Genomic DNA, 27617 nt, shown 5'->3' with positions numbered 1-27617 from the left:
GGAATAAATATATTTTGTAAAAGTAATCTGGAATTGAAAATACACACATAACAGGCTACTTCAGGATAAAATTGAAATATGACAGTGCGGAAAATTACCCCATGGATATTTGAAAAAAATCTATATATATAAAAGCCAAGCGACCAGAACACCATAATGACCAGAATGACTGGTCACTATGACGGGTGCTGCGGCGGCCACCGGCCCGATTGGGACTCCGATCGCTCCCCCACAACCTCCTGTAGCCCCTCCCCTGGCCAGCTAGGCCCCCGATTGACCCCCCCCCACACCACCCCTATAGGGGACAGCGCTGGCAGACCTCCCTCAGCCCATCCCCGCTGCCGGCCCAGGCCTGATAAGCCCCCATTGGGGCAGGGCTGGCTGGACTCCACCTGTGCACAAATTTGTGCACCAGGGCTCTAGTATTTTATAAAAGGACAGAAAGCACTGTGTAAATGTATGTTATACACATAAGCTTATTTTGCCCAAGAATACAGAAGTGCACTATTTGACCTTTCAGAAACAGCAGTGAACACATACCAAATATCATCCAGTTTTACAAGCAAGAAACCTACACATCGTGCTTGACATTCCTTCTCCCTAGCTGCCATGTACAATCACATAGCAGTGACTACTTGACCTCCTAAATGTTTTCCCATTCTGCCCTGACCGGTTTGGCTCAGTGGATAGAGCATCGGCCTGCGGACTGAAGGGTCCCATGTTTGATTCCAGTCAAGGGCATGTACCTTGGTTGTGGGCACATCCCCAGTGGGGGGTGTGCAGGAGGCAGCTGGTTGATGTTTCTCTCTCATCGATGTTTCTAACTCCATCCCTCTCCCTTCCTCTCTGTAAAAAAATCAATAAAATATATATATAAAAAAAATAAATATTTCCCCATTCTGCCTTTTTTTCTCCATCACCACTGCCAATGCCCTGGCCTGGCACTGCAGTAATTAAACCAGCATTCTTGGATCCAAACTGACTCTCCCTTCTTCATACTTTAGGCAGAGTGGTCTTTCCAAATGCCTACCTGATTATTACATGCTGTTGCATAAAAACTTTTGATGTCTTCCCATTGCCTTTAAAAAGACCAAAGCCTTTTAACATGACATCCTGGCTTAGCTCATACCTAACACCTAGATCTCTACTCCTATCTCTCTCTCCTTCACATTTTTACTCCTATTTCATTGTTTCCTTTTTGTCCCTCAAATGATCTGTGCCCGATCCTTCCCCAGGGACCTTGCAAGCAATATTATCTTTCGAGGAATATTCTTCTTCATACCCTAAGCTTAGTTAACTCATACTAATGCTTCAGATCTCAGAGTTCAATATTTTTCCTTACCAACCTGGGTTTGGTCACATTTGTTTGTTGTGTTTTCTCATAGAAACCATTCTCTCCATGTAAGAACTTGTCCTATTTTGTAATGATATGATCATTAATGTAAACATCTGTCTCTCCCACTGTATACTCCAAGAGAAGACAGACTATATCAATTTTTTCTCATTATTATATCTCAAAATTAAGAACAGTGACGGACAATGGAGTTACCTCAAATAATTGAAAATAGAACTGCCTTATTTCTTCCGTGAATTTATCGGACGAAACCCAGAACACTAATTAGAAAGAATATATGCACCTCTATGTTCATTGCAACGTTATTTTCAATAGCTAAGATTTGGAAGCAGCCCAAGTGCCCACGAGTAGATAAGTGGATAAAAAAGCTGTAGTACATTTACATAATAGACTACTACTCAGCCATAAAAAATAAGGAAATGATAGCTTTTTTGACAGCATGGATGGATCTAGAGAGTATTATGCTAAGTGGAATAAGCAAGTAAGAGAAAGACAAATACCATATGATTTCACTTATATGTGGAATCTAGGGAACAGAATAAAGTAACAAACAAAACAGAAACAGACTCATACCTCTCAGAGGGAGTGGAAGGCTGGGTGAAAAAAGTGAAGGAATTAGGGAAAAAACTCATAGACAGACAACAGTATGGTCATTACCAGAGTGGAATGGAGGTGGGGGAGGCAGGAGAGGGTAAAGGGATAAATGGTGATGGAAAGAGACATGACTCGGGGGGGAGGGGGGGTTAAACACACAATACAGTGTTCTATAACACAGATGCTGTGTTATAGACCTGTACACCTTAAACCTATATAATTTATTAACCAATGTCACCTCAATAGATTCATTTTTTTTTTAAAAAAAGAACAGTACTGTCAAATACTAGAAGTTTGCTAAATATTTATTAGATAAATGATTGCATGAATTTTAGACTCCATTGCTTATACAATAAGTAGAAATTGTTTCCATTTACTCATAATATTTAATTTATAAAATTATCTAATTTCTGGGGCAGGAAGTTTATTTGCAATAGTCTTTTTTAAAACCAATTTTAAGCCAAAACCGGTTTGGCTCAGTGGATAGAGCGTCGGCCTGCGGACTGAAAGGTCCCAGGTTCGATTCCGGTCAAGGGCATGTGTCTGGGTTGCGGGCATATCCCCAGTGGGAGATGTGCAGGAGGCAGCTGGTCGATGTTTCTCTCTCATCGATGTTTCTGGCTCTCTGTCTCTCTCCCTTCCTCTCTGTAAAAAATCAATAAAATATATTAAAAACAAACAAACAAACAAACAAAAAAAACACCAATTTTAAATAAAATAATTCTACCTATTTCATAGTGAACATTCTCAATGAATAACCTATGCAGTGAGACAATATCTTCATCAATGCTGTAATATTTCATCATATAACATTAAAATAATTCAGGGCTAATTTAGGGAGAATGAAGTCCATAGCAGAAATGAACTTTAGGGGCTTTAGCTTCACCTAATCAGAGTTCCTTAGCCAACAGTGTGACATGTTTCTCTCCTCCTTAGAAGGTATTGCTATGACCTCCTTTCTTACTTTGTTGGCCTCTGGTTTCAGTGTTCAATGTTTGTCCTTTTGTGTTAACCTTTGGAATTATCGAACAAGTTGTTACCAGAAATCATAGCCAATGTGTTTCTAGCTAATAAAGCAAAATCAAGAGAATACAGTCCTGAGGTGTTAATTTTAGCACCTCATGGGCTGCTTCTCCGTGTTCCACACATTTAGCCTTAATGATTCTTATCAGATACTGACCTTTCCCTTATTCCAGTAAGATGATTTCTTTGCTGCTGGGGGGGGGGGGGGGGAGATAAACCTTTTACATGTGGTCCATATTTTCAACAGTGTTATAACTCATAAATATGTGCTAAGTAGCAGCATGGTGTAGGTAAAAATATCACATGCATTAAAAAAAAAATTCTTAATCCATTGCTTCTTAGGACTTGTTCCCCCCGAGACTGCAAGTCATCATCTGTGACATGGGGCAATGCTATTTTTCTTCTGAAAGCATTTTTATAGCATTTTTGAATCAATCAAAACATGTGAATAGTCTTGGAAAACAATAAAGCTCCCAACAAGGAAATAGTATTCAATGACTGTTGTATTTTAGGAGTACTATGGGATCTATTTTATCTAGCTTCTTTCATTTTCTATGGAAGCTTGCATTTTAGAGGTTGGATAAATAGGTACTTTTGATCTGTTTTATTTGGTTAAGTTTTTATTTATATAAGTACATGTTTTTGGCTGGGTTGGTTTTCTTAGGAAACCTCTATAACACATAAGCTTAATTGCCGGGAGCCGGTCCATGCTTGCTGTTTCAAGGGACCTGGCATATATGGCATACTGTTCTTAATATGTTTGCTCACCTTCTTGGCACTATGTGTTTTAACCAAGGTCTCTGAGAAAGGTTGTTTTCCCCAGGTAGGGATTTTCCCCTGAAGTTAGGGAGGGAATAAAACCCCTCAACTAAGTGCCAGGCGGGTAATTAATCCCTTTAACTACGAACAATCATGCTTAAACTACATAATCTTTTCTCCCTGGAATGGAGATAAGAAACGCCCTAACCTTTGTAATAGAGATTGATAGGATTGAATCAACTGGTATAAATACAGTTGTAACAAGACAGAAACACTCAGAACTTAGAACAGAGTCAACAAGACAGAACTCATGAGACAGAATTCAGAACACAGAACTCAGAACACAGAACTAAGGACACAGGGCTTGGAAGACAGGACCAAGAGAGACAGAGCCTAGGCACAGAACCTACACAGAACATTCTCTAGAGACAGAAGAACTTCACTGGCGAGAGCATGCCAGAGGATCCTGGACCGGGACTGGCCTCGGAGCCTAGAGACAGAGCCTAGCGGGAGAACATGGCAAGGGATCCTGGACTGAACCTGACTACAGAGATTGGGAGGAGAACCTGACTGGAACCTGGACACTGAACCTGACTGGAGAGCCTGGACAGAACCTGGCTGGAGAACCTAGCGAGGGAACATGGCTACAGAACCTCGCTGGAGATCCGAAGCAGAACCTCTCTGGAGATCCGGGCTGGAGATCCTGGCTAGGCTGCTGATCAACTGAACGCTGTCTCCGTGACATTCCTTCTTCGCCGACTCCGTCCACACCTTTGGGGACCCCTGGACCCGCTGGGGTTTGGACCCCGGCACTTAATACAAAAAAAGTTTAAAGTCTAATTTAGAATGGGGTTTAAAGAAAGGATAGAATGGGATTTAAGGAAAGACAAATAGAAAAGCTTGAAAATGCCTGTAGAAATAGGCCTGAGAGAAGTATATAGATTTATAGGAATATTATTAAAATATAGCTCAAAGAGTGCCCAGCTAGTGTAGCTCAGTGGTTGAGCATGGACCCATGAACCAGGAGGTCACAGTTCGATTCCCAGTCAGGGCACATGCCAGGATTGCAAGCTCAATCCCCAGTGTGGGCTATGCAGGAGGCCGCCTATCAATAATATGATACCATTCTAATTTAATCTAGTTAATAACAAGAGGGAAGGAGCAAAGGGAAGGCCAAATATTATAGGCGTGTCATTGTGCAGCTTTGCCAGGAAGCTGCAGTTTAACATCCCCAGGTAGCCACCCATCTCTGCCCTGCAGATTGCTGGGGGCAGGGACTAACAGGGGGGAGAATGGACTCATGCCCAGCCAAGTCTGGGTGAAATAGGGAAGGTACTTGTCTGTCAGTCAGACCTGGGAGCAAGTCATTATGTATATGTAAAGATTTTTATATATTTGTGTCTATATAATATGTATTAAAATCTATAAAAATACATTTTATATTAAATAAATTAAAGTAATTAATTGTTTAATATTTAATCCTTATAATAAATAATGTTCTTGCCATAATTTTAAAAGTCATGTCAATAAGTCATAAGAAAAAAGATATATAAATATCATATAATAAATTAAAAATATATATTTTATACATAAAATAATGTCTAAAGATACATATGTGTAGCTTTATACACGTATAACTTCTCTAAATGTCAAATCATATCTTTATTGGCAAAAAACAAATAAACCCATAACATGTTCATTTAAAATCTTGTTTCCTCTAGAAACTTCTAAAGTAACAATTTCTGGTCCTTTAAGGATAAAGTAGAAACTACTTTGATAGTGGATATATAATTAAAATTACTGGCTCCTGTAATTAAATAAAATCTATATATATATATAATTATACTTTAGATTGAAGTATATTCACAAACAATTTACTATTTTTCTCCTTGTAGGGATTAGTTACAGTTCAATATTATAAATATTTGATTATGTAGAATTTCAGATAAGCAAACCTAAATTTTCTACTTTTGAGTATTAAGTACAAATCCTTCTTTGTTTCAAAGTTGATAAGTATAAAATCTGCTAAAAGGTCAGAATTTTTTTCCCTTTATATGTAATCTTAAGAATGCTCTGCAGTTTTTGAAGGGCCTGAGTAGTGTCATAACAATATCATTAAAGGACATGATTGATTTAAAAACTATAAAAATGAGGGAAAGAAGCATAAATCTCTGCTGATTTCAGGATATACTCTAATAGACTACATCTCCAAAAAGTAGAAAAACTGGGAATGTGGGTTAAGTGGATCATTGGGATTCACACTTAAAGATATGGCTAATTAAGTGGAAACCTGTCAAGAAAAACTGAATAACTACCACCCTGGTCAGGATAACAACATTCAATTGGTACTTTTTGATTTAGTCATAGTTTATAAATATAGTTTCCAACTCAACTTACATTTTACAAATCATTTCCCACCTCTATTATCTTATGTAATATTTGCAAAAAAAAAAATCTTTGTGACTTGTTATTCTCCAAGTAAGAACTTCTCAATTTAAGCCTGGAGAGCAATATTCATAAAAAGTCCAGGTTCGGGGTCATTACTAATGATGAAAAAGAACTGAATTTTTTGATAACTCTGAAATTTTCCCTTTCAAACAGTGGAGCTGGTGCAGGTGCTGGTGCTAGGTACACAGGCACACATTAACCAAGCATAGTTTTTATTTTTATTTAGTCACAGATTATACCAAAGATGATGCAGGAACTACATAAATGGAATTTATGGGATGTCACTTCCATATTCTTACCAGTAGCCCAGGCTCATAACATACCGTAAGGGCTTTTCCAGGGATGAAACTCTAATGAAAATTCTGATTCAAATTGAATGCATATTTATACATGAAAATAAGTGCAATCCAAGTTTAATCTGGGGGTTCTTAGCACCTTAGGAATTTTGAAATCAGAGTAACAACCCCTCCCCGATTACCTTGGTTTGAAACCCTCAAAATTTATCTTACAACAGGGCTGGCAAAAATTTTTGGCAAAGGATCATACAGTAACCATTTTCGGCTTTGCAGGCCATACAGTCTCTGCCTCAACAACTCATTTCTGAACTTTCTGGTGTGAATTTACAAAAACAGACAGCAGCTGCATTTGGCCCATGGACTGCAGTTTGCCAACCACTAACATTCCCAAGTTCTTTGGTTATGGTTATGCTTAATTATCCGGGCTTCTGGCCGATTCCTTGGTTATAAATTAAGGAACCTGGGCCTTCTCTTCCCTCCGCCCTCTCCTTCTATCCTGAACCCAGAAGCCTAGCTGTGTACATGATAATGGCTCATCAGGGTGTTTTCCTAAACAAAAACATCTCCCTTAGAAGAGGAATTCTGCTACTACTGTTAACAAAGTAAGTACACCACAGATGGTGCTTTCATTTCGAAAACAACCACAACAGAAAAGGAGATATGAAATTTTTGTTTGGTGGTTATGTTTTCCTATTCTATGGTTTGATGATTTAGTTTGGCAGAGATACAAATTAATATTTAAGCTCCTGCTGGAACTCAACTGTTGTTGACTTGGTTGTTTTGGTGTTGGTGGTTCTAAATATAGACAGGCAAGATGAGAAAAGGATACATCACACTTTGTATCTATTTATCTTTGGCAGTTTTGAAGAGTGTATATGTAAGCTTACATTTAAATAAGCAGTCTCTTGTTATTACTGCCTGTTTTGGGGTGTTTCACTGGCACAATCATGATATTACTCCAAGTATAAAAACCACAAGTGAGGTTGGGGATACATTGATGCCAAGCCACCTGGGGTTCCTTCTTCTTTAGTACTTTTCTTGCCACTCTACATTGGAGGTCTCAGCTGGAGGCGCTTGAGCCCCATCTCAGGCCCCTGGTCCATGCTTTATTGAAAAACAAAAACAAGAACCAAGAAATAGTTGTCACCCTTGAAAGGAGATGCTATCTAGAAACCTGGATTTCACACTTCCTTTAAAAAAATCAGTTCTATTGAAGATCTAAAGTTTTTATTTTCAAGTAAGAACCATTATTTCTACTATTTTCTCTGTCTCTTCTTCCAAGCCTGAGTAAGGGGACATTTATCCTCAGAAGGGTACTCTGATTATACCAGCTTGCTTCCACTCTTGTATCTTCCTGGACAGTATAGGCATTTGAGTTTATGGCTCCTGCTATGTACATGATTCCTGGGGGTTTCATCAGTTACCATTATGTCATGTCCTACCTAGGGACTTTTCACTTCATCTATCTTTCTAGAGCATATTGTAGGACTCAAACACAAAACTAAAGTCATTAGTTGTACAATTACTGTCAAGAGCATCTTTTTGTTTATGTTGGTGAATATCACTTTTCTCTTGCAAGGAATGCCTTTTGGAAGTTGTGCCAAGAAAAAGAAAAGATTTTCTCTTTTCCATAATTTTTATAACCTATAGCCATTTTTAAAAATATATATTTTATTGATTTTTTACAGAGAGGAAGGGAGAGGGATAGAGAGTTAGAAACATTGATGAGAGAGAAACATCAATCAGCTGCCTCCTGCACACCCCCTACTGGGGATGTGCCTGCAACCAAGGTACATGCCCTTGACCAGAATCAAACCTGGGACCCTTCAGTTCGCAGGTGATGTTCTATCCACTGAGCCAAACCGGTTAGGGCTATAGCCACTTTCTTTTTGTTTTGGCTACAAGGAAGTTCAGAACTCAATTTATAACATGCCATAATTCTGGTGGTATTTCTCCCTTACTTTATGCATCCTTGACTATTGCATTAATACTAATTACTAAAATGAGCACACACATACACATGTTCTACAATTTTCAAGTCCATTTTGCAAGAGATCGGGCTTCATTACATCAGTATGTAAGTGATATGTACACTAACTTCTCAAAGTCACCCTCCAAATTAACAACAGATTTGTATTTATAAAATAAATGGGGATATTATTTTAGAATAAGTAGTGAGTACTTACTGTACACCACATTCTCTTCTAGATGTATAACACTAGAGGCTCCATGCACAAATTTGTGCACCAGTGGGGTCCCTTGGCCTGGCCTATGGGGTTGGGCTGAAACTGGCTCTCCGACATCCCCCGAGGGGTCCCAGATTGCCAGAGGGCGCAGGCTAGGCCAAGGGACCCCACTGGTGCATGATTGGGACCAGGGAGGATTACGGGAAGTTGGCCAGCCAGGGAGGGACTGCAGGAGGGCTCCAGAGCGTGTCTGGCCCATCTCACTCAGTCCCGACCAGTTGGACCCCAGCAGCAAGCTAACCTACCTGTCGGAGTGTCTGACCCCTGGTGGTCAGTGCACATCATAGTGACTGGTTGACCAGTTGAATGACTGCCCCCTGGTGGTCAGTGCACATCATACACATCATAGCAAGCAGTTGAGTGGCCTTAATATATCATTGGCATATTATGCTTTGATTGGTTGAAGGGATGACCGGACCACCGGACACTTAGCATATTAGGCTTTTATTATATAGGAGGTATTAATTCACTCAATCCTCCCAACCACTCTATTATCCTATGATTTTGTACACTTTTTAGAGAGGCAGAAACTGAAGGCCAGAGATTAAGTAATTTCTAATTATTCTATGCCATTATTCCCTTGCTTATTTAAGAACCCTTCACATCTCTTGCTTCTAAGAAATCTAGTCTGTTTATCAGAGTGTCCAAGATCCTTTGTCACATTTATCCAACCCATCTTCCTATCCAGTGCTGCCCCCACAAAGCCATAGTAATCGATTAATTATAGTTCTTCAAATGTACCATGGCATTGCCCACCACCGTCCTTTACAATGCTTATTACACCTACCATCCTTCTAGCATTTTGAAGGTAAGTCTATCACAGCAGATATTACACTGTACTGTCATTTTCTCATCACAAGACTTTTAACAAAATTCTTCCAGTGAAGAATCTTGTTTGCTTTGTATATGTTTATTTTGGTGTATCTGATACTGAGCCCAATTGGGCTCATTGGCTAATTACTTACCTAAATTTTCATTTGATGAAATATTGATATAATTGAAATAATATATTTTAGATTATAAGTGATGGAGAATATTTTTTTAAAATTAAGTAGTCAGTACATACTGTACACCATATTCTCTTCTAAATATATAACATATATTAATTCACTCAATCCTCCAAACCATTCTATTATCCTATGGTTTTGTACTTTTTTTTAAAGAGGCAGAAACTGAAGGCCAGAGATTCAGTAATTTCCCAAAGGACACAGCTGGTAAGAAGTGGGGCCAAGGTTGAGCCCCAGGAGATCTGGCTGCACAGATGGTGTTCATAGTCACTTTACTGCCTCCCATTTATGTATATTTGTCCCTTATGACACCTAATAAATAATAACTAATCTTAATTTTCATTAAGTACTTCTGGGAATACAGGGATTCCTTCTGTGCTCCAATAATTGATGAGCAGATTGATTTCTTGAAAAGCCTAGAGAACTCTAACAAAATGTATTAGGTTATAGTGTCTTTGAATGTAGTACATTTGTGCATATATTAGTTATTTAACCAAGAATAAAGAAGACTGAAAATATACTGACCAGTCTCCACCATCACAAGCAACTAAAGGAATGGCTCTTGTTGTAGGAGACAGAAAGAATCACCTATCTATGAAGCCTCTGGCACAGCTCACAGAAAGGGGATGTGGAATTGGCTACCTGAGAATATTAAGATGAAATATTTTATCTACTAGTAAAAAACTTAGTGTCAGATGTCGTTAGGGTATACTCAGAGAAAGAGTGATTTCTTCCACATCAACTGTGTTCCTTCTCTTTCATATTCAACGTAGTCAACTTAGAGTGAAGACAATACATTTCCAATTTGCTGATGGTAATGCAAGCATTATCCTCCATGTTTCTTACATTATGGCAGGGGGGAATCAGATAAGACTAAGGGTTGACTACCCTACGGATCTGAATTTCCAAAGCTGGAGGCCCTGGTTTCTCTAGATAAAAGTCAGTCGTCAATGATCCTATCAATAAGGTGAGCCAGGCTTTGGGCAAAGAGCTGGTTTCCCAGAAGGCAGGTGCCAGCTCCTCTGATCCCTGAATGACCTCAGCTTACATCAGCTTTTACCAATCCCACTTCAGCTGGATTTGAGATAAGTTTTAACTAATAAGTAATATAAGTAATATGCTTGTATGCCTTGGTATATCTCAATAAAAAGATAAATCTCTTTTGTTTGTCCTAGAAGATGCACTTTCAACCAATCCTATCTAATAAAAGAGAAACATGGTAATTGGCATACAACCGCTACCCTTCCCATTGGCTAATCAGGGCGATATGCAAATTAACTGCCAGCCAAGATGGCGGCCAGCAGCTAGACAGCTTGAAACTAACATGAGGCTTGCTTGCTTCAGTGACGGAGGACTCCAACATTCCCCGCCTGCCGCTGCAGGCCTCTGAGCTGGCAGTTTGAAACATAGTTACAAAAATAGAAGCTAAACAAAACGCCAGAAACCAGCTTTCAGCTAGCCGGGCTCTCAGACCTGGAGTTGATACAGAGTTTCGATTGTAGAACCTAAACAAACCAGATACCTGCTTTCAGGAGCGGAGGCCTAAGAGCTGGAGCCTCAGAGCTAAAGATGGCCCAGAATAAAAAAAAAGAAAAGAAAAAAAGGAGCAGTTGGGAGCTTTAGTCCCAGCCTGAAAACAGCCCTCAGCCCCTCACCCAGACTGGCCAAGCACCCCAGGGGGGACCCCCACCCTGAAGGGTGTGTGACCAGCTGCAAATAGCCATCATCCCCTCACCCAGGCTGGCCAGGCACACCACTGGGGACCCCCACCCTGATCCGGGACACCCTTCAGGGCAAACCAGCCAGCCCCCCACCCATGCACCAGGCCTCTATCCTATATAGTAAAAGGGTAATATGCCTCCCAGCACCGGGATCAGCATGACAGGGGGCAGCGCCCAAACCCCCTGATTGCCCTGCGGCTCTGTGTGTGACAGGGGGCGGGGCCACAACCTCCCTATCCGCCCTGCTCTGTTCCTGACAGGGGAAGGCGCCCCAACCCCCTGATCAGCCCTGCTCTGTGCCTGATAGGGGAGAGCTCCCCAACCTCCTGATCGCCCTGCGGCTCTGTGTGTGACAGGATGCGGCGTCCCAAGCCCCCCACCCCACGGGCCCTGCTCTGTGTGTGACGGGGTAGAGCCATAAGTTCCCCATCAGCCCTGCCCTGAGTGTGAGAGGGGCGGCGCCCCAACCCCCTGATCGACCCTGCTCTGTGGGTGATAGAGGGTGGCGCCCCAACCCCCTGATCGACCCTGCTCTGTGGGTGATAGAGGGTGGCGCCCCAACCCCCTGATCGGCCCTGCTCTGTGCGTGACAGGGGGCAGTGCCCCAACCCCCTGATTGGCCCTGCTCTGTGCGTGACAGGGGGTGGCGCCACAACCTCCCCATCGACCCTGCCTTGAGCGTGGCAGGGCGGTGCCCCAACCCCCCAATTGGCCCTACCCTGAGCATGACTGAGGGTGGCATCGCAACCTCCCAATCCGCCCTGCTCTGTGCATGCCAGGGGGCGGCGCCCCAATTCCCCAATTGGCCCTGCTCTGAGCCCGACCAGGGGCTGCACCTAGGGATTAGGCCTGCCCTCTGCCACCTGGGAGCAGGCCTAAGCCAGCAGGTCGTTATCTCCGGAGGGGTCCCAGACTGCGAGAGGGCACAGGCCGGGCTGAGGGACCTCCCCTTCCCCCCGAGTGCACAAATTTTTGTGCACTGGGCCTCTAGTATATATATAAAAGCCTAAGTGACCAAACAACCGGATGACCGGCTGGTAGCTATGATGTACACTGATCACCAGGGGGCAGATGCTCAACGCAGGAGCTGCCCCCTGGTGGTTAGTGCACTCCCACAGCAGGAGCACCACCAGCCAGAAGCCAGGCTCATGGCTGGTGAGCGCAGCTGCAGCTGCGAAAGCCTCTCCTGCCTCTGCAGCAGCGCTACCGAGCAGCAGCGGTGGTGGCAGCAGCAGGCACAGTGGGGCCGGGATGAGCATGAGCCGTGCCTGGCCCCAGCTTGGGCTCCTCCCCAACCTCTTGCCACTTCCCGCACTGCTACATCCTTTGGGGGATGTCGGACTGCCACAGGGGATCGTGCCCAAACTGGCACTCCGACATCCTCTAGGGGTCCCAGATTGCGAGAGGGCACAGTCCAGGCTGAGGGACCCCACTGGTGCATGAATCTGTGCACTGAACCTCTAGTATATTATATTTATTAGTCTTTTTGAGGATAAGCCAGATTTACAGTGTTTCATTTTATTTCCTCACCACAAATGTATGAACAAGCACCCTTTTGCTAGTCTTTCCTCTGAGGCGGGTCTGGAGATTGACTGGGAGAGACTGTTATTTATTAGTGAGAGATATAATAAGAGTGTATTTGGAGAAATAGAACTTAGTAGAAGGCCAGAACATTTATTTCAACAGGATCATCATCAAGCCTGAGGTGGAATCATCTAGAACAGTGGTTCTCAACCTTCTGGCCCTTTAAATACAGTTCCTCATGTTGTGACTCAACCATAAAATTACTTTCGTTGCTACTTCATAACTGTAATGTTGCTACTGTTATGAATCGTAATGTAAATATCTGATATGCAGGATGGTCTTAGGCGACCCCTGTGAAAGGGTCGTTCCACCGCCAAAGGGGTCGCGACCCACAGGTTGAGAACCGCTGATCTAGAAGACGTGAAGGTCTACATAATTCCTTTAGAAGGAGGCTAAGCCTACCCTTTGGCTATTCTGATATTATCAAAGTAATCATTGGATTTTCCATTTTTGTCATGAAAAGCATCTTCCTCTTGGCAAACTATTTGCTTCCAGTGAATTAGTTAGAGTTATGGCTTACTCTGAATAAATTATAACCTGCAAGAGATCCTAGTTGATAATTCATACTCTCCTGGGAAATATTGAAGTAAAGTTTCTACTGGCAATAATGTCACATACCTTATTATGGTTACATAATTTTAACTCTTAAAAGTTTTAATTTTTAGACTGTAAAGGATGTTTTTTTAGAATGTGTATAGAAAATTACTTTTTAAAAGAAAAATGAAAGTTTTTTTCTTCTGTAGTCATAAAAACCTATTAAGGTAAAAATTTTTCCAAGTACAGTGATATTTTAAAAAAATGTAATGACAATAAAACTCTCTTTTGCAAATATATATATATATATATATATATATATATATATTAGCACAGTGTTCAGCCTATTTAAAATAGCCATAAATACAAGTTAAGTGACTTTCCAGGCCTAGAACTACAGAGGTTGAATTTTTAAATTAATTTTAATAGAGGTCTATCAGAAATGTCTTTGTAGGTTAAATCTCGGAGGTATGTAAAAGTCATCTATGGGTATTTGTGTTATTAATGATAATCATAAAATAGTAAAGCTTTGTGCTACTCATCAGTCAATATAGATCATGGCATTGAGAGTTATAGCATTTAACTCATTGTTTTCAGTTAGGGCACCTTTGGATATTTTTCTCCAATGTGGCTCCAAACCATGGAATTGCGTCAGTATTTTCACCTCTGTCACTATGACCAGCCAGCACACCTGGACTCAGCTCTAGGAGCTAGTTGGTGTGCCAGCTGATTGTTATGATTTTAGTTTGGGGTTTCCATTTGTTTCTTCGTTGGTAAAATGTATCACCCTATATTATCAGTGATCTAATGAACAACTGGCCACTGTTAGGATATCATATACTGTCCCTATGGATTACAGACACCTGAAATATATACCTGGTATTTGCTATTTGTTTAGTGTATTGTGGATATAATACTGTGTTGTGGTCTTCTTTCTGGTTATATACTGATTGCATTGTCTTTTTGTTTAAAAGATTTTGAGTTTGCTTATGCCTTCTATTTTCTTATTAAAGAACACTTGTACTTTTGTCTATAAATATATTCTTGATAACAGCAGCTTCTCTATTCATTGTGTATTGCATATTGGGAAAAGTGTATGGATAAGTCATGCATGTAGGAAGAGGTGCGTCTGGCCATCCCTGCCCCAGAGCTGACTCCTTCAACTTGGTGGACAAACTGCTGGAGAAGAGAAGAGAAACCACCGTGAAACCCCCGTTCCTTCCTCTAACTTTCTTTTCTTCCTTTTCTCTTGGCAGGAACTTTTTACCCCTGAATGCAAGTTTAAAGAATCTGTTTTTGAAAACTATTATGTAATCTACTCGTCCATGCTGTACAGACAACAAGAATCTGGTAGAGCCTGGTTTTTGGGTTTGAATAAAGAAGGGCAAGCTATGAAAGGAAACAGAGTAAAGAAAACGAAACCAGCAGCTCATTTTCTACCCAAGCCATTGGAAGGTGAGTGTTCTGTGTGTATTATACTTATCAGATTTAGTACACATTTATTCTTCACATTGATAGCTCTGCTGTGGCCACAGGAACCCTCGGGAAATGCTCTTTATTTTGACTTGTATGGTGGTTGCACAGGTGTCTACTTAAGTTGTAGATTTAAGAGTTGTACACTTTATTGTGTATAGCTATATCTGTGTCTGTATGTGTATGTAGATACATATATACACATATTGATAGAATGTATACACATACATAATCCATTAATTTAAAAAATTCCAGCAAAACCCTATCTCTGATACTTCTAAAGTCTCAAATCCTCACTGTCCCAACCTCTCTGTCCCTAGAAAATTTTAATTAACTTTAACATTTTAAAAGTTTGTAATAACATTACAACTCTGTGACTGTGATAATAGGCATATTAGAAAAACTTAGTTTTGAGTATTACAGAATAAATACACTTGCCCATTTTTATATCTAGATTAAAGTAAAACCATATTCTTGTGAATTAATTATTATAAATACAGAAAATGAATAGTCAATAACTTGTCCTTTAAAGAACTTATTGATTTACATATCTTCCTTCCAAGCTGCATAATTGTTTAGTATCCTTAGTTGTGGTGTTACCTTCTTTTACATTCTCCTGTAAACAGTGAAGGCATTTACTTTTATCAGATTCTCAGAGGTAAGCTATAAACTTTTGTTAATTAATCAGAAATATCTGCACCTTTTTCATCAAGGATTCTGCCAGAAGTGTCATTTACTTTATATAAATTTATTTGAAAACTACAAAAAATTGATATCGAGGCTTTTCACAAGTGTTTTCTATTTAAATACTTTTGTTTACTTTTCACAGAAAATTAGATCTACAATAACTAAATAAACGCTTTAAACTAGTTTAGAAGATTTGATTTTCTGTTTATTTTTTATTCCTACAGGAAAGCCTTAATCATAAAGAAAAAAATCCACATTGGTTTTATAATCTATATTCTTTACATAGGAATAAGATAATTTGAAATATTGAAAGTTAAATATTCATTATATGTCAATGTATAATTAGCTTTCAGTTTGCCTAAGTTTGGAAAACTACTCTTGTTGATTAATACCATCTTTATAATTTCAATGATGTTGACTTCCTATCACCCTTAACTAAATTTGCCTCGAGAACAAGTCATTAAAACCCAAATGATTAACCAGCAGGGCCTATCTAGGAAAAGAAAAATTGTTCCAGAGTCTGAAAAATTAGTAAATTATTCTCATTACTAGTATATGATAAATCATAGGACAAATTAGAGGGTAAATAAGGAATGAGAGGGTTTCTCTGTTGTTCTAAAATAACATCTCTATGATTTGCTTCAATCTTTTATTTTTAAAATATTTTTATTGATTTCAGAGGGGAAAGGAGAGGGAGAGAGAGACAGAAGCATTAATGATGAGAGAGAATCATTGATTGGCTGCCTCCTGCATGACCCCCACAGGGGATGGACCTGCAACCTGGCCTTGAGCCCTGATGGTGAATCAAACCATGACCTCCAGGTTCATAGTTCAAGCCCAACCACTGAGCCACACTGGCAGGTTTGCTTTATTCTTTTAAATGAATTTTGAAACCATCAGACTTACCAATATTTAAAAGCAAGTGAAAAATTTAAAGACTGTTAATGGAAGCTCTAAAGAAATTTTTATTTGTTCACTTTCTTGATTTGTCTCTTTATATTAACTTTTTAATATGGACAGTTAAGAATTGACTAAATTTCTAAAAATTTGTTTCTTAGCTGCATAAATGTAATGAAAACCAAAAAAGTCCCTTATGTTTCTCTTACCTGAAGCAAACTCTAGAAACCAGATCTTTTGTATAACCAACAAGAAATATCTTGAGAGTCTAAAGGTGTGGTGTAATAATATCACTTGTATTTCAATCACACACTGAACTATTGTTGTGTGCATGTGTTGTTTATATGTATATATGAAGAAGAGAGAAATAGTATTTTCAAATAATTAGCAGATAGAAGTACTCTAAAATAAACAAGGGTGTATTGGAGTGACAGAGGTTATCACACAGTGCAGTTAATAGAGGAAATTAATTTCAAGCTTTCAAGACCCATGCAGCATATAAATTATATCATTGGAATGTTAGGACAAATTAGCTACTTAATTAATCATTACTGCTCTGGAGAATTCATATCTCTTATACAGTTTCATACTAGACAATCAAGGTTAATGCTCTGAGCTGTTGTCTCCTAACTGAATTGGTAAGCAATTGGAAAGTGCTTCAAGGACTGTGGATGAATCCCCTTTACCAACTTGCTGAGTCATTTAATATAGGTCTGATGTACACCAGCACTTTGAAATATGTGTGCTACTAAAAAATCACATGATTCATTGGTGCAAAAGGTAAAATTCTACCAACGTGGAGAATGCATGTGGTAGTTCTTCCTAACTAAACATAAGGTCTCTTCATAAAGTACAGTAAGACCACACTTAATGTTATCTATAAGTTTTTGGAAACTGAAATTTTAAGCAAAACGTGTTTAATGAAACCAATTTTAAGATAATCGGTATAAACAAGAGTTAAGTTCCCACTTCATATTTCTGGTCACAAAAATATCACCAAACTTCTAAATAAACACCCATTACACTTTTAAGATTAAACAATGAAATAAATTTGAGCTATACCTACATTTAAAATGAATAAAAACAAGAAAATTCTTTTCCAACCCACTTATTCCAGTTCAGGGTCAAGGATGGCGGAGCCTATCCCTGCAGCTCTGTGCCCAAGGTGGGACCCACCCCTTCATCACAGGAGTCCTCACACCCACCTCCACTCCCTCAGACTGGGATGTGTAGCCACCCCGGCCCACCTCATGTGCACCTCTTTGGGATGCAGGAGGAACCGGAGTCCCGGAGAAAACCCACACAGGCATGGGGAGAATGTGCACACTCCACACAGATAGTAGTCCCAGCTGGGAATCAATTTTTTCCCATCAACATTATAATGAAATGAACTGGAACCAAATTACATTATTCTAGGACCTGCTGCATCATAAACTCTCAAAAGCCAAAAAAAGCAGGCTGGGCGGATCTAATACACTGTGTTTCTGATGGCAGATGATTTTAACTCACCTAGTTTTTCCCAAGAATCAGTCGTTCTTAAATATTTCGCCCAGGATTCCTGATAATCATTTTCCAAAAAGCCACATGAACTCTTGTGATTAACTGTGTGGCCAGACACTATTTGGGCAATTTCTCAGAGCTTACCAGATGTCAGTCCCACTTGCTCTCTTACCATTTTGTGCTTCTGCCTTGCATGACATCACTTATTAGATGTTTAATAATATATCAGAAAATGAGGCATAAAAATAGAAAATGCCACGCAGTTGCCTTCAGTTATTTAAGGGTCTCTTTTCATTATCCCGAGAGAGAAAAATATAAACAATGACCTTTGAAGGCCCTGATTAGGGAAAGTGAGTTCTTTGTTATTGCTTTGTATAGCTTGGATGTTGACACTAGTGTGACTATGTTGCTTTTGAACCACTTGAGAGAAAAGTAACTTAATGATCTAGTGCAGTGATGGCGAACCTATGACACGAGTGTCAGTGGTGACACGCGAACTCATTTTTTTGGTTGATTTTTCTTTGTTAAATGGCATTTAAATATCTAAACTAAATATCAAAAATACAAATCTTTGTTTTACTATGGTTGCAAATATCAAAAAATTTCTATATGTGACACGACACCAGAGTTAAGTTAGGGTTTTTCAAAATGCTGACACGCCGAGCTCAAAAGGTTTGCCATCACTGATCTAGGGTGTAAACACTTGACAAGATGAATAGGAATGAGTGGTTCAAGTGTTGACAGTGTGCAGCGTGAGGGAAGTTTGAGTTTTCCTTGCTATGCAAAGAGAATTAGATTTAAGCTTGCCATTCTCCTACTGTACATCGTGTGTGTGTGATGTGTGTGTGTGTGTGTGTGTGTGTGTGTGTGTGTTTCATATCTTAGGCCCTCAAAGAGGCTATGTCTCCCATTTAAACCTTCTTTCCTGGACACACATCCATGCACACCTATGTACATGTTTTAGTTATATAAGCCAGAGAACGTGAAGGTGGTAATATCTTCTATTTGGGGGCGGGAAATGACTGCTTTAAAACAGGTATCCCTCCCACTGGCATTGCTTTGCTTCAGGGAAACAAGGACAGGGCGAACTGCTGTGGTGTGTGCGTGCACTGATTCTTGAACTGAACTTGGTAACACTTCCTTTTCCTCTTTTCTTCGTGCCCTCCTTCCTGTCATTAGTTGCCATGTATCGAGAACCATCTTTGCATGACGTTGGAGAAACGGTCCCGAAGGCTGGGGTGACGCCAAGTAAAAGCACAAGTGCGTCTGCAATAATGAATGGAGGCAAACCAGTCAACAAAAGTAAGACGACATAGCCAGACCCTCACAGGTGTAGTGACTTACTGGTCCCGAGCACAGCTGAGTGATTTATCCTTGCCAGACACTTCTGCTCCCGTGGCCGAGGAGCAGCTGGAAGTAAGCGGATGCTTGCTCGCTGCTGTCTCGAACTTCTTGGTTGCAAGAGGATAAATCTCCACCTGTTGCGCCTCCTACAACAAGAAGACACCTGGACAACCAGCTAAACTCAGACCATGGAATGCCCTACCAGATATGGAATGCCTTTTTAATATCTTTTCTGTGACTGTGACACTTCATGTGAATGACATACTTCACAAGTACACTCGATACCTTGCCTGCTGACAGCTACCCATAATCCTTTTTGAGTCCTGTTTCAGCAAAATCCATGTGTTTAAGTTCACTTTTGTAGCACACAAATACTATTGAGTAATTTCTAGTTAGAAGCTGTAAACCTGTGCTATTATGGATTTCTCTTCTTCCCGTTTTTACAGGGCTGCTCGCTCCACTGTCCGTGACCTTTTGCAGGGATTGTGCTCCTCCAAATCTTACACGTTGCAGTTGGCTTAGTTCGGAGAGCGATCAGGGAATCAGGAAGCCTTCTAAACCTATTATTACAAAATGCATCATAAAGATTAAGAGTGTTGTCTCTGGCTCACACTATCAATTAAACACACATATACGCTCTGTTCAGTGGCAGGTACTGTGCTCCTGAGGTCGGCGTTGCCGGGGTGAGAAGTGGGTCAAACACAGTCCGTGGGAAGTTCTCTCCGATATGTGTTTGACACCCCCCTCTAGTTTCTTTGTGTGTGTGTGTGTGTGTGTGTGTTTTATACATATCACAAGCTTACTGGTAATGGTAACATTTGCCTTGCCCAGCGAGCAAGACCCACTGGTTTTTGAGAAAGTGGGTCCAAAGAACTCTGTAGGCCTTGTAGGCCTGATTAAGGTTCATTTTTTTTTCATCTACTAATCCTCATTATTTGGAAAAAGAGAAAAAAAAACACACAACAATTACACCCTACAAGAGTGCGCTACCTAAATCCATTTCAGATATAATCCTTCCTATTTTTAATGAACCGAACTTATTGCCATCCCGGGTTTTGGCTGCGTTCCACTCATACTCAGCAGAGCATGGGCAAGGCGGCTGTTGTGTTCTTTTCTGAAGCAGCAAAGCAAACCTTAGTTATAACTTAGACTTTAATATTTTTGGTGTTTAATGACAAGTTTTTAAACTGGACACATTAGGAAATAATATTTTTTTTAGCTCAGCATGCTGAGTCAGGTACTGTGTATTTTACCAGTCCATACCTCTAACTCAGCTTCTTGGGGCCCAAGTTGCCCAAGGGCTGGGATGGAGGGGTGCCTTGCCACGATCTCAGAATGCAGTCTGTTGAATTGTTCTAGATCACATTAAAGGCAAACCAACACGTTCAAACATCAGGTTTTCGGTCCGTTCAACCAATTTGCTTTTGTTTTATTTGCTTTCTTAATTTCCTTTTAAATAACTCTGAGCTTAGGGAAGACAACTACCAAGAAAGGCCGTGAATATTGTCGACACAGTGAAGAAACTACGCAAAATGTTCAATATTGGATATAAAGAGTTTCAAAATGTTTAATACTAAACTGTTTGGAAATATGTTTGTTAACTCTGTGTATACTTAATAAAATTCAATGTTTTGTTCTTGAAAGAGTTAATTGAGACCAAACTGAACCTCATTTATAGAAAACTATATGTGGGATCATTATCCTGGCCTCTTGTTATTATTTCCATGTGGGAGGATGACCCAGTCGCCATTTACCCACATTTGCACTGTATTTACTGGGAAATTATTTTGTCACTGCTTTTCTAAGTCTCCATGACAGCCCTTGCCCAGCATTTTAAAATATTGTCCTGCTTAGCTTATTAAAGATTTAGTATAAATTTAACTGTTTATGCTTATTTCATTTTCATATCGGATTCCATTTTAATAAAATAAAAAGTTAGCATAATGTTTGAGTAGATTTATTGTTGATTATGCTAAAATACAAATACAAAAAAAAAATGGTTCCTTAGACCATTCTTGATTTCTTGTTACACCATTTTAATGCCTATTTTTTTTAACATGATAAGTTAAAAGATATTAGATGAATTTCATTAACTAATTATTTAGGGAATACATATAATTCATAACATGTGGCAAACTATGAGTAATTTAACTTAAAATTCCAATTAGATGGGCTTACCCTACCCCACCCCACCCCAACACACACATCAAGCAACCCCACCAATTTGCTTTTGGTAATCAGACCTCATTTGATGGTTTCATTTCCCCTGCAAGCCTGTGTAACGGTTAAAATTAAGACAATATTTATTTTCTAAATAACTGAGATTTATGTACACACCTGTTTTGTTTTTTATATGTGTTGTCTATATGGGCCTTTATCCCTATGAATGGATGTCAAAATACTTTCTTCCAAAATATGTTTAGACATATTGCAGAGGGGTCTTTGTTATTTGTAAATTCGTCTGATCACTTTCTTTGTGTCTGGTCTCATCTGTTGCACGGGACAAGGGCAGCACGGATGGACTGCATGTAATAGGGCCTGGATATCAAGAACTGTTAGTATGTATTTCTCAATTTACATACAGAGAGTGTGTCTGCTTTGTACAGTTTCTGTGTTTAATATCATTTGTTATATTCACCAATACAACACACTGAATAAAATATTTATAAGAAGGCATATTATAAAACATCAAACAACTTTATGTAATGAAATGGCATTGCATCACCCACAAATATAGACATGTCATGTAAATAAGTTGGTAAACTCAATTTCCCCCTTTACCGTGCCAAAGAAAATTTTAGCTCTTTGATGATACCTCTCTTGCTGTTTTTTTCTGGGATAAGACCCTCTTCTTCCCCCTCAAAATCAAGTTTGATGTTATTAAGTAAATGCAATCTGTCACCATTGATGTTCTGTATAGTAAATCTGATGGAATTCATTTGTATTTAGAGACCGTGTGTTTTGTACCTACATGTATGTATGTTTATTGTATCAAGTCTAATATCTCATCCATTTGCATGCACATTTGGTGTGGGAGGGTTATTTCTACTGATTTGTTATGTTAGCTGATTGCTTCACCCATCCCTCAGTAATGCTTAATGTTTAATGGTTTTGGTATTTCAAGTGACACCATTTTTATTTTCTTATGTTTGCTTTCTAAAATGTTTTGCTAAAACGTTACTTGGGAAAATTATAGAATAGATGCAAATGGTCCACCCTCTGTAGAGAGTAAGTTGAAACTAAGCATGATTTCATTATAAATCCTAGAGAATTTAGAAATTCTTTCTTTAATTGTTAGGTTGCACTGAGTGTTTTGGGGAAGGGGGTGACTTCAGGAGACCTACAATGGGCCCATAAAATTCCTGCCACAGTCCTTCTAATTGCCTCTTTTTTCTAAATTTTTTTTATTGATTTCAGACAAGAAGGGAGAGGGAGAGACAAAAACATTAATGATGAGAGAGAATCACCAATCTGGTGCCTCCCCTACATGCCCCACACTGGGGATTGAACCCATAACCGAGGCACATGCCTTGACCAGGAATCAAACCACAACCTCCCGGTTCACAGGTCAACACCCAACCACTGAGCCACACTGGCCTGGCCTAATTGCCTCTTGAAGAGTAAGCACAGTTTCTTTATCACATCTGGCTAGTTGCTTAATTAGTACCTAAAGCACTAAAACAGTCAAATGTTTTTCAGGATGACCAATATCAGATTAGGTTCTCTTTAAAAAAACAAAACAAAACATGTTAAATATGTATTGAACGTTAGATATGTATCACTTCATTTACAGTTTTCTCCTAAATATTAAATCAGAGAATTAACATTTCAAGGGAAGATCAGGTTGATTCAAACTCTAATTTAGAAGTGAAAATATTTGAAATTTATTTTTAATTTCATTTCAGAACAAGACTATATCTGGAGAAAGCAATTCAGCTAAATGTAGGCATATCAAAATCCGGATGTGAATTGGGTTACTTTGGAGAAAATACATTTCATAGCTTAAGTTCCTTAGCTTACGAAGTGGTACATAGAACCTGTTGATGCTTGAATACTGAACTGGGTTTCAAAGTTTTGATAGAGTCTGAAAACAAAGGCTGAATTATGGTTTTTTCCTGGTTTCTCTATACTATTCAGTCTAATCCTGATGTCTGCTGGCAGAGACTGCATTTGCATCTGGGATGGTGTGGTCATTTCTTTCAACGTGTTGAAGGAATCTAAATTAGCTCAAGGAGTCCTGGGAGAAATGGGGTATAATGATTCTCTTCTTAGGTCTTAAGACCTTAGTCGAATTCTATGGAGAAGTCCCCTTAGGATTTCTCAGTGATGGTTTGCAAAGCAAGCAAGGTTGTGGCCAACATCACTTATTGTATCATTCTCAATTCACATTAATCTCACTGTAACTCGGGACAAACTTGAACCGGCCAATGAGATTGGCACATTTTCCCTCCTATTACAAATTTGCTCTGGCCTTGGCATTTTTTTAAGAGGGAGTTTCTATCTTAGTAATGGAATCAAAAGTCAAAGTACAAAATCACATTTAAGAAGGGTAGAATGTAGGTCTTTATATGTAGCTATGTTTAACTTTTTCCGATTTAAACATATAAATTAAATTCTTAATAGATCTATTGATGTTTGCAAGCTGGAGTCAAACATCACACATACACACGCACAGGAGAAATATGAAAAATTTGGTTCAATAATTTGTAACTAAAGGAACCCAGAATATAGCTGACTGCAATATATTTTCATTGTCAAAAATTTTGGACAAATCCCATTCTGAACTTTATAATTAACATTTCTCCATATCTAAACTTTTTCTTTAAAAACATAAATGCTGAGCACTCTTTTCTTATATTAATTTTTTAAAAGAGAAACACTTTTGCTGTAGTTGTTAATGAAAAGGGATAACAAATATAGATAATTACAAGAAAAATAAGACACACCTGGGGTTATGTGAGGAAACAGGAGATTAACGGCAGTTCCATCAAAGCACAGGTTGATCATTTATTCCTCAGCTGTGAGCCAAACCCAGCTTGCAATTGGCTTTTGTATGGAGCAGGAGCTCAGAATGAGTTTTTTTCTTTATGCAGTTTTAAACACAAACAAAGGAGTATATGCGAAAAAGATGTATGTGGCCCACAAAGTCTACAATGTTTACTATCTGGTCCTTTCCACCGAAAGCAGAGCTCTGCAGTAGGACTATGGATGTCACTGCGCTGTGATAATGTAGTGAATGCCATGGGTCCATCATCAAATCAGTCATCACTGAAATTGCTACTGAACAGTAAAATAGGTTTGTTTGAGGCTTAAAATGTTTAGAGAAGAGGAAAGGATATTATATATATATGCATATGCATATATATAGATGTATAGATATCTATCTATCTATAATTTCTTAACTGCTTACATTTCCCTCATTTACAAGACTGATATTTCAATTGATGCACTGAACAATTGAGATATAACTGGTGTGGTTGCACTCCTTAATCTCAGGATAGAGTTAACAATTTTATAAATCTGTTAAAGTCAGAGAACACTCAGTATTCTAAAAATCAGCATCAGTTAAATTTCTCTTAAATAATTTTTAATGTAAATTTTAAGTAACCCTGCAGGTACACATTTTGCTCACTTTTGGTGGCTTGATTTATAAAGTCCAAACCATGAGTCTAGAATATTTACATCATTACGTAAAATGTCCAAGTAAAATTTTTCATCTTAAACAATAATAAAATGATTTTATTACATTATTGCAGGATTTTACAAAATATAATCCACATTAAATAAAAAGTGGGTCTTTTTTAGCTCTAAATAATTAAAGGTTGCCTAAACTAATGGGTATAAGTAGACGTGATTGCAAATATGTAAGGGAAGTCCAAGTTATTGTACATTTTCATAATTTGATGTGAATTTCATACAAAGCGAAATTTCACCATTATGAAAATAAACATTTTGTTCCTATCACTGAGTGAATATTTGTAACTTCTATTTAAGCCATTTATAGATTTTTCTTTTTATCCTCTGAGCTTGTGGGACTGGTACCATTTTATCGCAATGTCTCTTCTTGACTTCCATGTATGGCCCTACTTTTCCAGTGAGAAATGTATCCTTAGAAATAATAGAATCTTTTAAGAGAAATGAATACATATATCAGCCTATCATAGACCTAACTAGATATTGTCTTTTTAAAAGGAAAGTTACCATGGAGTAACTTCTAGGGGAAAAACAGATTCCTTGTACATGTAACCCATGTCCAGTTTAAAACATGCTCTAGTCACGTAGAAATGGATGCTTTTGAATAGCAATTCATTCTTTTGTTAGTCAGTCCTCAGTTGGCAAAATACATATTGACACAGAGTGTAAACAACTTATGTCACTATTTATTAAAAATGTTAAATTGTACATTTTCCATAATTTCTTCCTTCATCTTAAGAGAACTTCTTTTGTGAGTTTAAAGTGAGACTAGACAAATGACTTAATGACTAAAAGCATTGATGATCTGGCCTCTGCCCCCCACCCCAATCCAACATTGTACTTCAAGTGTGTTTGTCTTCATTTCCATATGGAAACACTGAGTGATGGGGAATCCTGGCAACATATGATCAATGGATTTATGTAAGGCTCTTTTTCTTCGAGTCTAAAATGGCCTTTCTTGTGTAGGGATGTGCATTTTTAACAACCATGTAATTCAGCTTTCCTCAACTCTGCAATTAATGACATCTGAAGTCAGAAAATTCTTCATCGTTGGGATTGTCCTGGGCACTGCTGGGTTTGGCAGTATCCCTGACCTCTACCCACTAGACGCCTGAAGAGCACCCTCCAACCCCACCCAGTGTGACCATCAGAATTGTCTGTAGACATTGCCAGGTGTTTTCTGGGTGCTAAAGTCACCCTTGTTGAGAACCACTGATGTAAATTGTAGGAGAAAATTTCTTTTCTGGTGTTATTTACATCTGAGTTTGCTTAACTCATTTTTAATGGGTATCCAGATTTCATCCGGGCTTTCAGAAATAGAAAAACATACAACAGTCTGTTGGACCTGTCCTCGTGGTGATTATACATGGTTTCCTCTGCATTTATATTTCTAATGGCCTAGACAAATAAGAACCCAGTCCTCTCTCATTGTTAAGGGTATTCTGTGCCAAGCCAGATTTCACATGCGTTTCCGTTCCATCCATCCCAGCACTCACAGTTTCCACAGCTGCATATTCCATTCCCTGCAGTAAAATACACAGGAGATTCATTATTATGATTGAAATATACCAAGCTAATATATGTTATTATAAAACATAACTGTTCCTAATCAAAGCAATTTCATTCATCCTCTGAAAACTTTCTTATTGTGCAGCCATCTTATTATTATCTTATTAAGCAGCTATAGGAAATCTGACCTTTTAAACAATTAATGGCACCTCCTTGGTGCTACCATCCAGTTAGTATCAATCTAATAATGACCATCACTATCACTCCAGCTGGGCTTCCATGAATAATTTTGTTTTTCTGTAGAGAGCAGGTTATGTGTAACAATAAATGCTAACAAACATACAGCTCCTTGACACAGGGTGAGATAGGCTGAATAGCTAGAAGAGGAGCCTTGTGTAGTAGGAGTGGGCAGAACGTGAATGTCTATCTTAATGACACACACATACTCATCTTTTACCTTTAGTTAAAAACAAGGAGAATAAATATATGCCTCTATCTCCCCTATACATTGTTTAAGAAAATATTTTAATTACCAATTATTAGGACTCAGAAACTCAGCATAGCAGTATCGATTATATTCCTAAATTGTTTTCCTATTCCCATCCCCCCAACACACACATATTCCATTCCCTAAAAACAAACTAACACATCAAACAGCTTTGGTGCCTAGGTCCTGTTTAAAATATATTCTAGTCCCTATACCATGTTAAAAGTGAAATAGTTGTCAAGAGAATTATGTTCTTTTTGCAATATATAAAACTGCATATGTGTAAATTGGAGGAAGTTACTTTATATGGAATTTTCCTCCAAATCATATAATTTGGGTGCATACTTTTATGCCTGGGAATAATGTTAGTGCTTATTCTGAAATGCCCACCTCCCTTTACGTACTTTATATTACTATTTGGCCCTTCAGCACATGAAAGCTCTCCTGCCCAGTGACCCAC

General features: G+C 38.9%; 2 protein-coding genes across 3 annotated transcripts in view; one reads left to right on the top strand and one right to left on the bottom strand.

The window, feature by feature from the left end:
• FGF14 (fibroblast growth factor 14) overlaps positions 1 to 21186 on the top strand; it is a 593464-nt gene extending 572278 nt beyond the window's left edge. For both annotated transcript variants that reach the window (XM_059685059.1, XM_059685060.1), the window contains exons 4-5: positions 14823 to 15021; positions 19303 to 21186. In XM_059685059.1, coding sequence (XP_059541042.1) covers positions 14823 to 15021; positions 19303 to 19439 — 336 coding nt within the window. In that variant the 3' untranslated portion in view covers positions 19440 to 21186. The remainder of the gene's footprint in view (positions 1 to 14822; positions 15022 to 19302) is intronic.
• A 222-nt stretch (positions 21187 to 21408) lies between these two features.
• Positions 21409 to 27617, bottom strand: part of ITGBL1 (integrin subunit beta like 1) — a 211323-nt gene continuing 205114 nt past the window's right edge. The window contains exon 11 of the mRNA XM_059685058.1: positions 21409 to 26684. Coding sequence (XP_059541041.1) covers positions 26593 to 26684 — 92 coding nt within the window. The 3' untranslated portion in view covers positions 21409 to 26592. The remainder of the gene's footprint in view (positions 26685 to 27617) is intronic.

This window comes from Myotis daubentonii, chromosome 2 (assembly GCF_963259705.1).
Source record: "Myotis daubentonii chromosome 2, mMyoDau2.1, whole genome shotgun sequence".
NCBI lineage: Eukaryota > Metazoa > Chordata > Mammalia > Chiroptera > Vespertilionidae > Myotis > Myotis daubentonii.
The sequence above is the reverse complement of the archived record's forward strand: the minus strand, read 5'-3'. Positions and strand labels throughout refer to the sequence as shown.